Here is a 17,526-nt window from a genome sequence, read left to right as displayed (position 1 = left end):
TATAATGATTAGAATATGGGAATAAAGGTGTAATGATTAGAATAGGGGAATCAAGGTATATTGATTAGAATAGGGGAATCAAGGTATATTGATTAGAATAGGGGAATCAATGTGTAATGAGAAGAATAGGGGACTGGACTAGAATCTTCTTTAGTGCAGTTAGTCTGATTTCCATGCAGGCATTCTGTTCAATGTTATGTGAGTGTTATCCTGATGGTGTTTCTCTGCCTCTCTCTCCAGATGGCCACCCTGCAGCAGCAGCAGAACTCTCTGATGAGAAAGGTGAAGAGGACCCTACCCAGCCCACCTCCAGAGGAGAGCCCTCTCCCCATCGTCACCCCAGCCATGTCCCACATGTACAGCAGCTCCCCGGGGATGCAGCCCCAGAGGGTGCTGCCCAGGCCTGCCCAGGGGGTCACCAAGGCCGGCCTGCTGAGCGAGCTGAAGGCCGTGGAGCAAGAGTCCACCAAGCTCCGCAAGCAGCAGCAGGAGCTAGAGGACGAGGAGAAGGAGATTGACGCCAAGCTGCGGTACCTGGAACTAGGCATCCATCAGCGCAAGGAGACCCTGGTGAAGGAGAGGGAGAGGAGGGAGCTGGCCTACATGCGCTGCATGGGCGACGCCCGCGACTACATGTCAGACACCGAGCTCAATAACCTGAGGATGGTGGCGGCCACGGGAACGTTCGACGGTAATGGTCTGCTGACGAGGCCCAGCACGGCGCCGCTGAGCCAGTTCCCCAACGACCTCGGCCCAGCCTCCCAGTACCCGCCCACCTCCTCCTACATGGCCTATCAGTACCCACAGAGCCAGCCCACGCCCACACAGCAGCCAACCGCTGCTTACCAACAGATCGGTTTCCAGCCCCCTCAATACCCTATAGCCTCCCAGCCCCAGCCAGGCACCTTCCAGCCCCACCCACCCCAAGGCCCAGGCTACCAGACTCAGCCAAGCTTCCCAGCCCATGGGGGCTACGGCCAGACTTCCTACCCGACAGACCTGGGCATGCAGCAGCATGGCCACCAGGGTTTCCAGCCTCCCACCCCCTCTATCCCGGGCCAGAACCTCCCCTACCCAGGCCAGAGCCCATATTCTGGCCAGGGCATGTCCTTCCTGCCGCAGGCTGAGATCCTCACGGTCCACCAGAGGCCTCATCAGACCTCCTTGGCTGACCTGGAACAGAAGTTGCCCACCAACTACGAGGTGATCAGTAACCCTGCTGTGTCGGTGGCCACATCAGCTCCAGACACCGGCTTTGGCTCAGTCTATGCCTCCAACACCATGCCCAATGCCTATGGGCAGTACCGCCCCCCGGAGCCAGTCCTGACACACGGTGTGGATAGCCCCACGTCGTCCTACGCTGCAGACGGCCTCTACACCACAAACCTGGAGCAGAACATCCCCAGGAACTATGTCATGATCGACGACATCAGCGAGCTGACCAAAGAGAACACAGGCTCGTCTGTTGACGTTCTGGGACATCCTGTTGCAGGACGCTATGGTGAGAATGGCCCTGTGCACCAAACTGGGTATGGCAATGAGCCTGTGGACTCGTACATGTCTGCAGGCACCACAGGCTACCACCAGCAGGGCTCTGTGGACCCCCGGACCAGCACCACTATAGGTGGTGGGGGATCTTCTTATTACTATGACGACTATAATAAACACCCCAGCACAACACGCCCGGGGACCCAGAAACACCCATCCAAGAACCTGGCTCCCGCAGTTGTCTCCTCCGGTAAGCGCAGCAAGCACAGAAAGCAGGGTATGGAGCAGAAGATCTCCAAGTTCTCCCCCATCGAGGAGGCACGGGACGTGGAGTCCGACCTGGCCTCTTACTCCATGACCACCTCCACCGGCGGCAGCTGCACTGTGGTGTCTCGGTCCGGGGTGAAGAAGAGCGGCTACGACCAGCGGAAGTACTATGGTGGCCACCCGGGAAGCCGGGAAGCCCTGGAAGAGGAAGACCGGATGTACGGCTCGGGGAGGTCCCGGTCTACTGGTTATGGCATGGACAAGATCTCCTCCAGGGACTCCTCCAGGAGCAAGTCCTACGAGAGGGAAGCCATGGAGCGGTCTCAGAGAGGCGGTGGCGGACGGCCCGGACTGCGCACCCATAACTCAGAGGAGGAGAGCCCCCTCAGCCCCGTGGGGAAGCCTGTGGGGGTCGGACGAGGTGGCACAGGGGTACCAGTGGACCCCCATGACGTGAGGAACCAGTATGGCTCCAGCCACTCCCTGCCGGATGTCCAGGACCACCACATGAAGGACCTGCCCAGGAGCCACGTGTACAAGCCAGATGACCCATATCTCGTAGACGATCAGCACGCTGCTGTGTCGGACAGTGAAGGTAACTGGTGCTGAATGCCACTAACTGCCTGACTTCCTCTGTCTTTCTGTCTGCTGGAAAGAGTCTGCATGCCAAGATTCTTCAGAGTAGCATGATGGCTTCTTCTGTTTTGTGACTGTGAATGTTGTGCCCAATGCATGAAACCGCATATGCCTGTTTTTCTTTTTTTCATTTTGCCTGCTGAAACATTTTTCTTTTTTGTGATTTTGTTGTTTGCTGTTTTTTGTTTGACTCTGAAAGACTTTCCATGTTTTTGAAACTTTGGGCCCGTCTTTTTGTCTTTCGTCTGCGTGGCTTCAGTTCAGACTGTATGTCTCTCTCTCCTTTTCCTCTCTACACATCATAAAGCAAAAGTAAACTGACTGATGATAATTTTTGTTGTTCAAAAAGCCTATCATCTGGGTCAGGAGGAGACGGACTGGTTTGAGAAGCCAAGGGAGGCTCGCTCCAACCGCTCCAGACACCATGGGAGCGCAGGGCACATCTCCACTGGTAGACAACAGACCGGCGCCAACGTGAAGCACACCTACCATGACTATGATGAGCCTCCCGAAGAACAGGACCTGTGGCCTCAGGACGAGTACAACAACCAACCTCGCCACCCCTCGTCCACCTCATCATCCCGCGACCACCGTGGTCACCAAGGCAGCAGCGGCGGCAGCTCGGGGAGGCACTCCTCTTCCCGCCACTCTGGCGAGGAGCCTCGGACGTCCAGCCGCTCCTCCAGAACACACCCCAAAGACCAATCCGCCCGCTCTGAGGGCCGTGGATCCTCCTCCACCAAGAAGAGGGGAGGCTCGGAACCACACTCCTCCCGGGATGGCTACCGGGACTCTGGAGACTACTCCTCTCGTGACCCGGCCTCCGGCCACCACCGCGAGGGCACCAGTGGCAGGGGTCAGAAGCCGCCAGGCTCGTCCTCCAGGAGACAAGAAGGGGTTCCTTCTGCAGGGGCCAAGCAGGGTCTGGGGCAACAGCCCCAGGGTGGTCCAGGCGGGCAGCACCAACAGCCCCAGGGTGGTCCAGGCGGGCAGCACCAACAGCCCCAGGGTGGTCCAGGCGGGCAGCAGCAACAGCCCCAGGGGGGTCCAGGCGGGCAGCAGCAACAGCCCCAGGGGAGTCCAGGCGGGCAGCAGCAACAGCTCCAGGGGGGTCCAGGCGGGCAGCAGCAACAGCCCCAGGGGGGTCCAGGCGGGCAGCAGCAACAGCCCCAGGGGGGTCCAGGCGGGCAGCAGCAACAGCCCCTGTCAGGCAGACAGCCTGGAACCCAGGGGCCAGACGGGGGCCAACCGGCCCAGCAGCAGCAACGTACCCAGCAGCAGCAGCCTCCACAGCAGAGCCAGCCTTCCCAGACCATAGCCGGGGGCCCTCAGGCCACTCCAGTCACTGCAGGCCCAGGACCCATAGCAGGACCAGGGCCGGAACAACAGCAGGCTAAACCTGGCCAGACTCCGGCACAAGGCCGGCAGCCAGCCGGACCTACCGCAGGCCAGCCAACAACCACAGCCGTGAGTACACCTGAGATGGGTTTGGTATTTCAAGAAAAGTTGAATTGTGTATCCTGGCAATACTCATGAAATTACTGGGCCCATGTAATTTTCCCCTCTTATTTGTCACTTCTTGGTGTCGTGTCTTTGGTTATGCCGGATTAAGTGATATGACATGCTATTCTATAAAATAATTTTGCCGTAATTAATATTACCTGATTGAGCTAATCATGCAAATGTAATTAACTAGAGAGTCGGGCACCACAAAATAATATTTATAGAGCTGTTATCTTCCGAATAAACTCTTAAAGACCTAGTAATATTTTACATCAATAGCAGTCAATATTAATTGTCATCTTAATTCAGTCTCATCTGAAAGTTGTAAATTATTGGTTATCTGCACAAACCCTGGCTAACAATTTGAATCAGCAATACAAAATTGGGTTTAATTATTTATTTACTAAATACCTAACTAATCACACAGAATTACACATACACATTATTAAATCATAACTTGATTACAAATTACGTCATAAAGGAAAACGTCCCTAGCGGGCGGAACAGATATGACAGCTTGTTACACAAAGGAAAAGGGCTGGGTTTGAGTGAAAGAGCGGGAAGACTGAGGGACACAGGGAGAAGCTGTGCTATCGTAAATACAGTATCTGATGCATTCTAAATTACTGCCCATTTGGAAAAGAAAAATGCAATAAATATTTACTCTGAGCTGCGCTTCGGTAGGTTGGTGGTAGATGGAAGGCCGTGTTGCCAAACCGAGTCCTTTGAAGAATGTCTCTGGTTGTCAATTGGATACGTTTTAGTAAAGTCGTTGGGTGATAGACGGGATACGCTGTCTGTTCCTTCCTAACCCTCGTTGCATCTGCTGTTGCTAACTCAACGGCTAGGAGGAATCACTTCTGTAATGAATAAGAGTTCAAAGTTCATACCATTCGCAACCAAAGCTCACGCTGATGTTGGCTTCGTTCTATAGTTATTATCTGAACCATTCTGACATAGGACCGTCGTCCTACATCCTCGGAAATGGAGGTTATATTGTCGTCAAGGGCTTATATAGGAAGGGAGAGGAGGGCGTGTTAGAAAAGTTATATAGCCCATGTCCCTTCACAGGGGCGGGCCACTGATAGGGCTCTGCTCAATCTTATGAAAACCCAAATCTCACATTTTAGAAGCTAAAATCACATTTCATCTCATCACGAATAATTTCATATTCAAATATTTCAATTGAACAACAATTCCATGTGAATCCGATAACTCTGATGTGTAGACTTTCCAATGTAGAGTTTGTCATCTTATCATTGATGAGAATGTCTCAGATGACAACCGAACTGACATCATATTCATTAAGTACCACCGCATATGGTCGGATTACCAAAATAAAGTTAATTTCCCCCCCCACCTTCTGATGTTCCCAGAATCTCTATGTTAACCAACCAAGGGTTTTGCAAATGTAACCTCAGTAGGGTAGAGAGAGGAAAAAGGGGGGAAGAGGTATTTATGACTGTAATAAACCTACCCCCCAGGCCAACGTCATGACATTGGTGAACAGCTGGACCGTAACATTTTTGTTCCCCACTCTTTCTGTTCTGCAAAAGGTGACTTCTGCCACACCTGCAGCAGCTATTGGGGGGATGAAACCTGCAGCAACGATTGGGGGGGCAGCAGCAGCACAGCCACCCAAGACAGCTACACCACCCCTCACAGGCATCGGTGAGACTGACACCTCCCTCGCAATCTAACACTGCATTAATACATTGCTGTGTTTAGACTCTCTCAAACCCAAACAGAGAATGACATGCTACCCAAACAGACATGACATACTACCCAAACAGACATGACATACTACCAAAACAGAGAATAACATGCTACCTAAACAAACATGACATACTACCCAAACAGAGAATGACATGCTACCCAAACAGAGAATGACATGCTACCCAAACAGACATGACATACTACCCAAACAGACATGACATACTACCTAAACAGAGAATGGCATGCTACCAAAACAGACCTGACATACTACCCAAACAGAATGACATGCTACCCAAACAGACATGACATGCTACCTAAACAGAGAATGACATGCTACCCAAACAGAGAACAACATGCTACCCAAACAGAGAATGACATGCTACCCAAACAGAAAATGACATGCTACCTAAACAGAGAATGACATGCTACCAAATCGACATGACATACTACCAAAACAGAAATGACATGCTACCCAAACAGAGAATGACATGCTACACAAACAGAGAATGACATGCTACCCAAACAGAGAATGACATGCTACCCAAACAGAGAATGGCATGCTACCCAAACAGAGAATGACATGCTACCCAAACAGACATGACATACTACCAAAACAGAGAATGACATGCTACCCAAACAGACATGACATTCTACTAAAACAGAGAATGACATGCTACCCAAACAGAGAATGACATGCTACCCAAACAGACATGACATACTACCTAAACAGAGAATGACATGCTACCCAAACAGAGAATGACATGCTACCAAACCGACATGACCTACTACCAAAACAGAGAATGACATGCTACCCAAACAGAAATGACATGCTACCCAAACAGAGAATGACATGCTACACAAACAGAGAATGACATGCTACCCAAACAGAGAATGACATGCTACCCAAACAGAGAATGACATACTACCCAAACAGAGAATGACATGCTACCCAAACAGAGAATGACATACTACCAAAACAGAGAATGACATGCTACCCAAACAGACATGACATACTACCAAAACAGAGAATGACATGCTACCCCTACCCAAACAGACATGACATACTACCAAAACAGAGAATGACATGCTACCCAAACAGAAATGACATGCTACCCAAACAGAGAATGACATGCTACACAAACAGAGAATGACATGCTACCCAAACAGAGAATGACATGCTACCCAAACAGAGAATGACATGCTACCCAAGCAGAGAATGACATGCTACCCAAGCAGAGAATGACATGCTACCCAAACAGAGAATGACATGCTACCCAAACAGAGAATGGCATGCTACCCAAACAGAGAATGGCATGTTACCCAAACAGAGAATGACATGCTACCCAAACAGACATGACATACTACCAAAACCGAGAATGCCATGCTACCCAAACAGGCATGACATGCTACCCAAACAGAGAATGACATGCTACCCAAACAGAGAATGACATGCTACCCAAACAGAGAATGGCATGCTACCCAAACAGAGAATGGCATGTTACCCAAACAGAGAATGACATGCTACCCAAACAGACATGACATACTACCAAAACCGAGAATGGCATGCTACCCAAACAGAGAATGACATGCTACCCAAACAGACATGACATACTACCAAAACAGAGAATGACATGCTACCCAAACAGACATGACATTCTACTAAAACAGAGAATGACATGCTACCCAAACAGAGAATGACATGCTACCCAAACAGACATGACATACTACCTAAACAGAGAATGACATGCTACCCAAACAGAGAATGACATGCTACCAAACCGACATGACCTACTACCAAAACAGAGAATGACATGCTACCCAAACAGAAATGACATGCTACCCAAACAGAGAATGACATGCTACACAAACAGAGAATGACATGCTACCCAAACAGAGAATGACATGCTACCCAAACAGAGAATGACATGCTACCCAAACAGAGAATGACATGCTACCCAAACAGAGAATGACATACTACCAAAACAGAGAATGACATGCTACCCAAACAGACATGACATACTACCAAAACAGAGAATGACATGCTACCCCTACCCAAACAGACATGACATACTACCAAAACAGAGAATGACATGCTACCCAAACAGAAATGACATGCTACCCAAACAGAGAATGACATGCTACACAAACAGAGAATGACATGCTACCCAAACAGAGAATGACATGCTACCCAAACAGAGAATGACATGCTACCCAAGCAGAGAATGACATGCTACCCAAGCAGAGAATGACATGCTACCCAAACAGAGAATGACATGCTACCCAAACAGAGAATGGCATGCTACCCAAACAGAGAATGGCATGTTACCCAAACAGAGAATGACATGCTACCCAAACAGACATGACATACTACCAAAACCGAGAATGCCATGCTACCCAAACAGGCATGACATGCTACCCAAACAGAGAATGACATGCTACCCAAACAGAGAATGACATGCTACCCAAGCAGAGAATGACATGCTACCCAAGCAGAGAATGACATGCTACCCAAACAGAGAATGACATGCTACCCAAACAGAGAATGGCATGCTACCCAAACAGAGAATGGCATGTTACCCAAACAGAGAATGACATGCTACCCAAACAGACATGACATACTACCAAAACCGAGAATGGCATGCTACCCAAACAGAGAATGACATGCTACCCAAACAGACATGACATACTACCAAAACAGAGAATGACATGCTACCCAAACAGACATGACATTCTACTAAAACAGAGAATGACATGCTACCCAAACAGAGAATGACATGCTACCCAAACAGACATGACATACTACCTAAACAGAGAATGACATGCTACCCAAACAGAGAATGACATGCTACCAAACCGACATGACCTACTACCAAAACAGAGAATGACATGCTACCCAAACAGAAATGACATGCTACCCAAACAGAGAATGACATGCTACACAAACAGAGAATGACATGCTACCCAAACAGAGAATGACATGCTACCCAAACAGAGAATGACATGCTACCCAAACAGAGAATGACATGCTACCCAAACAGAGAATGACATACTACCAAAACAGAGAATGACATGCTACCCAAACAGACATGACATACTACCAAAACAGAGAATGACATGCTACCCCTACCCAAACAGACATGACATACTACCAAAACAGAGAATGACATGCTACCCAAACAGAAATGACATGCTACCCAAACAGAGAATGACATGCTACACAAACAGAGAATGACATGCTACCCAAACAGAGAATGACATGCTACCCAAACAGAGAATGACATGCTACCCAAGCAGAGAATGACATGCTACCCAAGCAGAGAATGACATGCTACCCAAACAGAGAATGACATGCTACCCAAACAGAGAATGGCATGCTACCCAAACAGAGAATGGCATGTTACCCAAACAGAGAATGACATGCTACCCAAACAGACATGACATACTACCAAAACCGAGAATGCCATGCTACCCAAACAGGCATGACATGCTACCCAAACAGAGAATGACATGCTACCCAAACATAAAATGACATGCTACCCAAACAGACATGACATACTACCAAAACAGAGAATGACATGCTACCCAAACAGAGAATGACATGCTACCAAACCGACATGACATGCTACCCAAACAGAAATGACATGCTACCCAAACAGAAATGACATGCTACCCAAACAGAGAATGACATGCTACACAAACAGAGAATGACATGCTACCCAAACAGAGAATGACGTGCTACCCAAACAGAAAATGACATGCTATCTAAACAGAGAATGACATACTACCTAAACAGAGAATGACATGCTACCCAAACAGACATGACATACTACCAAAACAGAGAATGACATGCTACCCAAACAGAGAATGACATGCTACCCAATCAGAGAATGACATGCTACACAAACAGAGAATGACATGCTACCCAAACAGAGAATGACATACTACCCAAACAGAGAATGACATGCTACCCAAACAGAGAATGACATGCTACCCAAACAGAGAATGACATACTACCCAAACAGAGAATGACATGCTACCCAAACAGAGAATGACATGCTACCCAAACAGAGAATGACATGCTACCCAAACAGACATGACATACTACCTAAACAGAGAATGACATGCTACCCAAACAGACATGACATACTACCTAAACAGAGAATGACATGCTACCAAAACAGACATGACATGCTACCCAAACAGAGAATGACATGCTACCCAAACAGAGAATGACATGCTACCGAAACAGACATGACATGCTACCCAAACAGAGAATGACATGCTACCCAATCAGAGAATGACATGCTACCCAATCAGAGAATGACATGCTACACAAACAGAGAATAACATGCTACCCAAACATACATGACATACTACCCAAACAGAGAATGACATGCTACCCAAACAGACATGACATACTACCTAAACAGAGAATGACATGCTACCCAAACAGAGAATGACATACTACCTAAACAGAGAACAACATGCTACCCAAACAGAAATGACATACTACTCAAACAGAAAAGTATATACTACCCAAACAGTGCCATCTGATAGTGCGGTTGTGATTCCTCTGCAGGCTCTAAAGCAACCCCTCCTGGAGGGATAGGTAGCCGGCCTGGTGGGATCGGCAGTGCAGTGGCAGGCCAGCCCCCAGCAGAGGGCGTCAACGTTCTCACCAATATCCTGGGAGGGGCGGGAGGCGCAGCTGAACAGGCGGGGAAACTGGGAGATGGTAAAGCCCTGAGAACCTGAACACTGGGAATGGCACCCTATTTCCATATAGGGCACTACCTATGGATCCTGATCAAAAGAAGTGCACCATATAGGGAGTAGGGTGCCATTTGGGACGCATACAGAGTCTGATGTGGAAGGAATTACTGTTTAACAATTACTTTTCTTCTGTATGGGGTGTGTGTGTGACAGTCGTTGATGTTCTTTCTTAGTGATAGAACATAATACAAAATGGACCCTTTATTTTATATACACCCCTTCTACACAATATTCTGTGAAAAGTACTAATGTATTAACTTTCTATACTGTACTAAATATGATATTCTGTGAAAATGACTAATGTCCTAACTTTCTATACTGTACTAAATATTTTTTCCCTCTCACCCCATCTATTCTCTATTTCTTTTACACAGCTATTTCTGGCCTCGGGAAGAAGTTCACTTCATTTTGGTGAATGGAAGAAAGGAGGGTAAATGCAATGGATTTCTTTGTGATTTTTCATAGATGTAAGGTTTAAGTAGTTGACACTTTGTTTGTGTGTTGTGGATGTCCCAGGTGTGAGGGGAAGCTTGTGTTTGTCTTGCAGGGTTTGAGGAGTTGCGATGGAGGGGGATTGGAGGCTTGGTACTAGAAAAATCTATGAAACTGTTTTCGGCATTTTATACATTTCACTATCACAATGAAGCGGAAAAGGAGGAGGAGGGTACCTGAGTGCATCAGTGAGTATCTCATGAAATAAATACATGTCTTTACACATTGGGGCGGTGTGTCTTGCCTTTGGAGAAAAATGTTGACCATATTTGTGATAATCTGCACTTTACTCTTCATATTTTCATGATGTATATGAGTGTAGATTAAATATTTAAATAGCGTTCATCTTTTTCGAAGTTAAATGCTCACCCCTCAAAGTATTAATACTATCATCAATAGTTAAGTTTAATGCAGTTAAGGATACAGAGGTTGCATCTTCAATGGCAGCCTATTCCCTAAATGGTGCTCTAGGTAGGGAATAGGGTGCCATTTGGGCAACAGCCCCACACTGCGGTGGATGAATGGATGAAGCGTTGTAGCAGATGGATATTTGCATAGATTAATATAGATCCATGTCTGCATCATGTAGAAGCATGAGTAGCCAATGGAGGGCCTCCCGGGTGGCGCAGTGGTCTAAGGCACTGCATCGCTGTGCCACCAGAGGTGCATGGGGCGACGCACAATTGTCCCAGCGTCGTCCTGGTTAGGGAGGGTTTGGCCGGTAGGGATATCCTTGTCTCATCGCGCACTAGCAACTCCTGTGGCGGGCCGGGCGCAGTGCACGCTGACTAGTCGCCAGGTGTACAGTGTTTCCTCCGACACATTGGTGCGGCTGGCTTCCGGGTTGGATGTGCGTTGGGTCAAAAAGTAGTGCGGCTAGGTTGGGTTGTGCTTCGGAGGACGCATGGCTTTCGATCTTCGCCTCTCCCAAGTCCGTACGGGAGTTGCAGCAATGATACAAGACTGTAACTACTACCAATTGGATACCATGAAATTGGGGAGAAAAAAATTAATTAGCCAATGGATAAGCAGACTAGCCGTGGGATGACATGCACACACACACGCACACACACGCACAAACTGGGGCCCACAGAATGATGACTCATTACACTAAAAAAAATGTGTGGTAGGGGTGAGAGATCTAGTGCAGGGATCTAGAGATAAAACCTTCTCAGTGCCTCTCTGACCAACAGGTAAGCCTACTCAGCCCTGAGGATTACTGACAATCCCAGCAGGGCTCTGATTGGCTGCCACCGCCCTGGTGGAGGGGCTTGGGACATAGTGACACTGGAAGCACTCACCGTGGCCATTTTGGGACCGTTGTGAGGTCTTAGATAGGGGATGTGGTCTGTTTTAATGAGGTGTCGGCTCGTGGTGGATGTGGCCTATTACTATACAGTCACAGGAAGTATAGTGTATCTAGTCTGTGACGAGAAGGTTACAGAACTCAGTAAATTAGCTACAGTACAGTCAATTGTATTTATAGCCCTATTTTAAAATGCAGAGCTTTCAAAGTGTAGATGCTGTACTACATTGATCTCATATCAATATTACTTTTTTTAAGAAAACATTTATTATAGAGAATTTTCACAGAATTCACTGGGATAAGGGTGTGGGATTGGTTCCCATGGTAATTACAGCCTGGCACTAGGGTGTTGGCCACTGGGTAACCCTCCAGGGTGCATAATCTCTGGCTCAGTGGTTCTTTTCTCTCTCTCTCTCTCTCTCTCTCTCTCTCTCTCTCTCTCTCTCTCTCTCTCTCTCTCTCAATATCTCTTTCTTTTTTATCAGTCTCTATTTCTATTTCTCGCTGTCTATCCCTGTCTCTTTCTCCTTCTCTCTAGGGCACATATGTCAGAGTCAAGGCCCGCGGGCCACATCCGGCCCGCAAGAAGGTTTTTTACGGCCCCTGGGATGATCTTGATTTATTATTAGAACCGGCCCGCAGCAAGCCGGCAGCCCGCAGATCTTTTACACGCACCAATACTACATTTCCCACAATGCAAAGGTGACGCACCGAGCAGTAGGCTGCTTCATTTCAATATTTATTGGCACAGCAGTCGTCAGCATCACAGTAAAATTAACTTTCAGATACCCATCAAAAATGGCAAAACGGAAGGTGGATACTGAGAACCGGGGGTTTCAAACAAGGTGGGAGTCGGAGTATATGTTCACGAAGGTAGCTGGAAAACCTGTGTGTCTTCTGTGTGGAGAAAGTGTGGCGGTACTGAAAGAGTATAATCTGAGACGACATTATGAAACGAAACACGCGGACACACACGCGGACGCAACTGTCAAGGCCAGTTTTATTTTGGCAGAAGAGATCGCTAAATCAGCCCGGCCATTTACGGAGGGGGATTTCATCAAAAACTGCATGATTAAAGTTTGTGACGAAGTTTGCCCAGAAAAAAGGCAACTCTTTTTAAATGTGAGTCTGAGCAGAAACACCATTGCCGAGAGAGTAGACCAGTTGTCCATCAATCTAAAAGAGCAGCTTGTGAAAAAGGGAAAAGATTTTATTGCATATTCCTTGGCTGTGGATGAGAGCACCGACATTTCTGACATTGCCCAGTTGTCAATTTTCATCCGCGGAGTGGACTCCAACCTAAGCGTGACAGAGGAGTTTTTGGCTTTACGTCCTATGCATGGCACAACTACGGGGCATGATTTGTATGAAGAGGTGTCAAGATGTGTAAATGAGATGGAGCTGCCTTGGGAAAAACTCGTGGGTTTGACAACCGACGGAGCACCTGCGATGTGTGGACACAGGAGCGGACTGGTGGCGAAGATACGGGAAAAGATGCAAGAGGAAAACGCGACAGGTGAGCTGACAGCTTATCATTGTATCATACACCAGGAAGCGTTGTGCGGTAAAGCCTTGAAAATGGAGCATGTAATGAGCATCATCACGCGCACAGTTAACTTTATCAGAGCCAAAGGTTTGAATCACCGCCAGTTCAAGGCATTTCTGACGGAGTTAGAAACGGAGCATGGTGATTTGCCTTATCACACAGAGGTGCGATGGCTAAGCCAGGGAAAGGTGCTTCAAAGATGTTTCGAGCTTCGTGAGGAGATTTGTCTGTTCTTGGACAGCAAAGGGAAAGACACAACACAACTCCGAGACGAAATGTTTCTGTGTGAAATGGCTTTTCTGTGTGACATTACGAGTCATCTGAATGCAATAAACTTGCAGCTGCAGGGTCGGGATCGTGTCATCTCTGATATGTACAGTACAGTGAAGGCATTTAAAACCAAACTGACTCTGTGGGAGACGCAGATGCGGAAAGAAAATTTGAGCCACTTTCCCAGCTGCCAGACCATGAAAGAGAAGCTCTCTACCAGTGCGTTCCCGAGCACACAGTTGGCTGATAAAATAGGTATGCTTGCCGCTGACTTTCGACGCCGATTTGCTGACTTTGAAGCACAAAAAAGCAGGTTGGAACTGCTCGGTAACCCATTTGCTGTTGACGTGGAAAGCTCACCACCAAACCTCCAAATGGAGTTGATTGACCTCCAATGCAATGATGCACTGAGGGCAAAATATGCGGCAGTGGGTGCTGCGGAGTTCGCCCGTTTCCTCCCCGGCACAATGCCCCAGCTGCGCATCCAGGCTGCTCAAACGTTGTCTATGTTTGGCAGCACATACCTGTGTGAACAACTGTTTTCTTTGATGAACCTGAACAAAACATCACACAGAAGTCGACTTACTGCTGAACACCTCCACTCAATTCTGAGGATTTCTTCAGCTCAGAGCCTTACCCCGAACATTGATGAACTTGTGGAAAAGATGGGACACCACCAAGTATCACCCTCAACCTCAAACAAGTGAACATTACTGTGCAATCACATATTTAGAGTTTTTACTCAGTTCAAGTTTAAAAGTTAAAATTTAATATTTGTTTTCACTGCATGTTACTTCTCCTTAAACAAAGTGTTGTTTTTGATTAATAGATTTTTGCACTTTATTTTTTTGTATTTCAATCCAATTATATTTTAAAAATATTTCAGTTGAGTGGATGATAGAAAATTGCTATTATTGTTTTTTCTTTGAAGTAAATTTAGCCCACTTTTGCTAAAATAGAAAATATAGTCTACTGATGGTGCCTTGAATACCGGTTTCTTTCATTTAATGTTCATGTTATGGGGATATTTATATAAAGGAAATTTGTCTTTTGTGTCTGTTGAAAATTAAAGATTACTGACAGAGCCATAAGAAAATATTGCTTTATTTATCTGATCATATTGTAATATATTTGTTAGGTTTTCAGTAGGTTCAATTAGGTTCACTAGACTATATGCGTCATTTAAAAAATTTTCAATGAACATTCGAACAGTCCGGCCCTCGTCTTGTAGCTGATTTTTTTATTTGGCCCTCCGTCCATTTGACTTTGACACCCCTGCTCTAGGGGATTCTGCTCTGCTGAGCCATGTGTAAGGAATGAGAATGGAATTGTGTGTGTATGTGTGTCCTTGTGTCTCTGTGTGTAGGTGTGTGTGCACATGTAGGTAGTTATCCCTCAAGCAGTACAGTACTACAGCTCTCCTCTTCCCTCTGTAGGTGTAATCATGTCCCGAAATCTTTCAGCACTAACTATGAGACAATAATGCACACATTTTACAGTCTGTCTCTGTGTACTGTATTTTGCCTCTTTGTCATATTATTCAAATGTCTGTGACATTGGATCCTAATGCAACACATACCGTATAAATTCTGTGTATATTGATCTCGTAGGGTTTTAAAATTCCGGTAACTTTCCCAAAATCCCCAGGTTTTCCCAAAATTCAGTAAAAATGATCTCTAGGTGAGAGACACTAAACTTTGACTTCATGTTTTCAGATGCACCAGCAGAATGCCAACGAGAGCCTACATCACAGCTCCCGTAGGAGAGTGAATGAGACAGAGAGCGAAGAGAGAATGAAGATACAATCCTGTCTGTCTCACCTCCCTGTTTGTCTCTCTGCTTACTGAGAGAAATAACACCTGATCCAGGAACAGAACAGGGAGCTGTCACACACCGTAGGCTTGGCTTCTGCATCGCTCAGCTCAGAAGGACAACAACGGAGGAGGCTGCTTCTTCACCTAAATCTCTGTCATCTTGGAGAGCACACTGAGTTTCATCAGAGCTCTCCCATCACTTGCTGTGGTTCTGTGATTCTAAGACAAGGCCAGATGAGAGCCATTGTAGAAGGAAATGTCACATCTGGTCAAAAGTAGTGCACTATATAGGGAATAGGGTGGCATTTGTAATGCAGACTCAGAGGAGTCCACATCTGACCAGAATCATTCACGACTCCACACTTTTGTGGTCAGAGGGCCTTATAACACCATCACCATTATAACACAGTGGAGGAGGGAGATAGATACACAGCTCATAGGTTTTACTAGTACCAAAGAGACCTCTGCCAACTATGACACTAACTACTACACTGGAGAAGGCAAGGCAAGACAAACAAACGGCGACAGACAAACAAACAAACAATGCCCTGGTTATGAACCACTTGAATGCTTGGTTTCTATGATCTCTACATTCCAGGGAACAATGACCCTTTCTTTGAATGTGTTTTTATTTCTCCTCCACATGTTGTGATGATATGATGTCTACAGAATGCAACATGTACATGTGGACACTGGAATGCACGCACAATAATAATCAAAAAAGAAACCCATACCTTCTTAACACTTTTTCACCACTACGTCCAGAAGAGGGTTCACCAGACATTGCTAGACGAGTAGGATAAAGAGAGGAGAAGCTACCAGTGTGCCCACCAATAGAGTGTGAGATCCACACAGGAGAGAGGACCAGATGGAACGCAAGCAAGCGTGACCATGGCTGTCTTTTAGCCACCGCAAAGCCATCACTTGTCAATCCCAGAGCACTTTGGGATTTATTTTTTTTTATATATAAAAAGTATTTTCATCTTGTTTCATTTCTTATCATTTTTGCCTGATATTATTCTGAAAAGAAGAGCCTTATTCGGTACATATTTTTTACTTGTATACCTCATATGTTTTGAAACGTCCATGTCATACCTTTCTTAATTTCGTTTTGCACAACTGTATACTTTTGTATGTACATACATCTATCGAGAACACTGATAATGTAAATTATTCATTTGTGTTTTTATTAATTTATATTCATGTGACTTCTGTTTTTATGTTTTATGTTTTTGTTTGGTAAATCTATTTATATTTTATGGTCTATTGTTTTCTTATTTATTATCTTACATTTGAATAATTTTCTGGTTGATTTAAAAGCAATAGCATGCATAAAATGATATACAGCACATTGGTGTTAATGTTGTTTAAATTCATGGATGGGAATATCTGAAACATGTTGATAAACATCAGCAATATGTCTGAGAGAGTTGCTCAACTACACATACACACCTAAATCTCTATGTTTACACTTACTCACACAGAGACATACATGCAATCAAGCAAACACACACACATGCAGGAGTGGCTGGAAGCAATCATCATTTCAAATGTTCTATGCAATGATTCATTTTGAAACTGGAACAGACAAAAAACAAAGTTTAATACCATAATGACCAATGTTACTCACTAGAATCCAACAACATTGTGAACTGAAAGACATCGAAAACCGTTCTGAAACATATTTTTACTTTGCTAATTGTATTTATGGATCT

The 17,526-nt window shown here is 46.0% G+C and overlaps 1 protein-coding gene across 1 annotated transcript in view; it reads left to right on the top strand.

The window, feature by feature from the left end:
• Window positions 1–16,951, top strand: part of LOC139413767 (protein bassoon-like) — a 179,929-nt gene extending 162,978 nt beyond the window's left edge. Inside the window, exons 10-16 of the mRNA XM_071161500.1 lie at window positions 241–2,350; window positions 2,741–3,858; window positions 5,451–5,565; window positions 10,190–10,345; window positions 10,758–10,813; window positions 10,931–11,063; window positions 15,713–16,951. Coding sequence (XP_071017601.1) covers window positions 241–2,350; window positions 2,741–3,858; window positions 5,451–5,565; window positions 10,190–10,345; window positions 10,758–10,798 — 3,540 coding nt within the window. The 3' untranslated portion in view covers window positions 10,799–10,813; window positions 10,931–11,063; window positions 15,713–16,951. The remainder of the gene's footprint in view (window positions 1–240; window positions 2,351–2,740; window positions 3,859–5,450; window positions 5,566–10,189; window positions 10,346–10,757; window positions 10,814–10,930; window positions 11,064–15,712) is intronic.
• Window positions 16,952–17,526: the final 575 nt, after the last annotated feature.

Source organism: Oncorhynchus clarkii, chromosome 7 (assembly GCF_045791955.1).
Source record: "Oncorhynchus clarkii lewisi isolate Uvic-CL-2024 chromosome 7, UVic_Ocla_1.0, whole genome shotgun sequence".
Classification (NCBI taxonomy): Eukaryota; Metazoa; Chordata; class Actinopteri; order Salmoniformes; family Salmonidae; genus Oncorhynchus; species Oncorhynchus clarkii.
The sequence above is the reverse complement of the archived record's forward strand: the minus strand, read 5'-3'. Positions and strand labels throughout refer to the sequence as shown.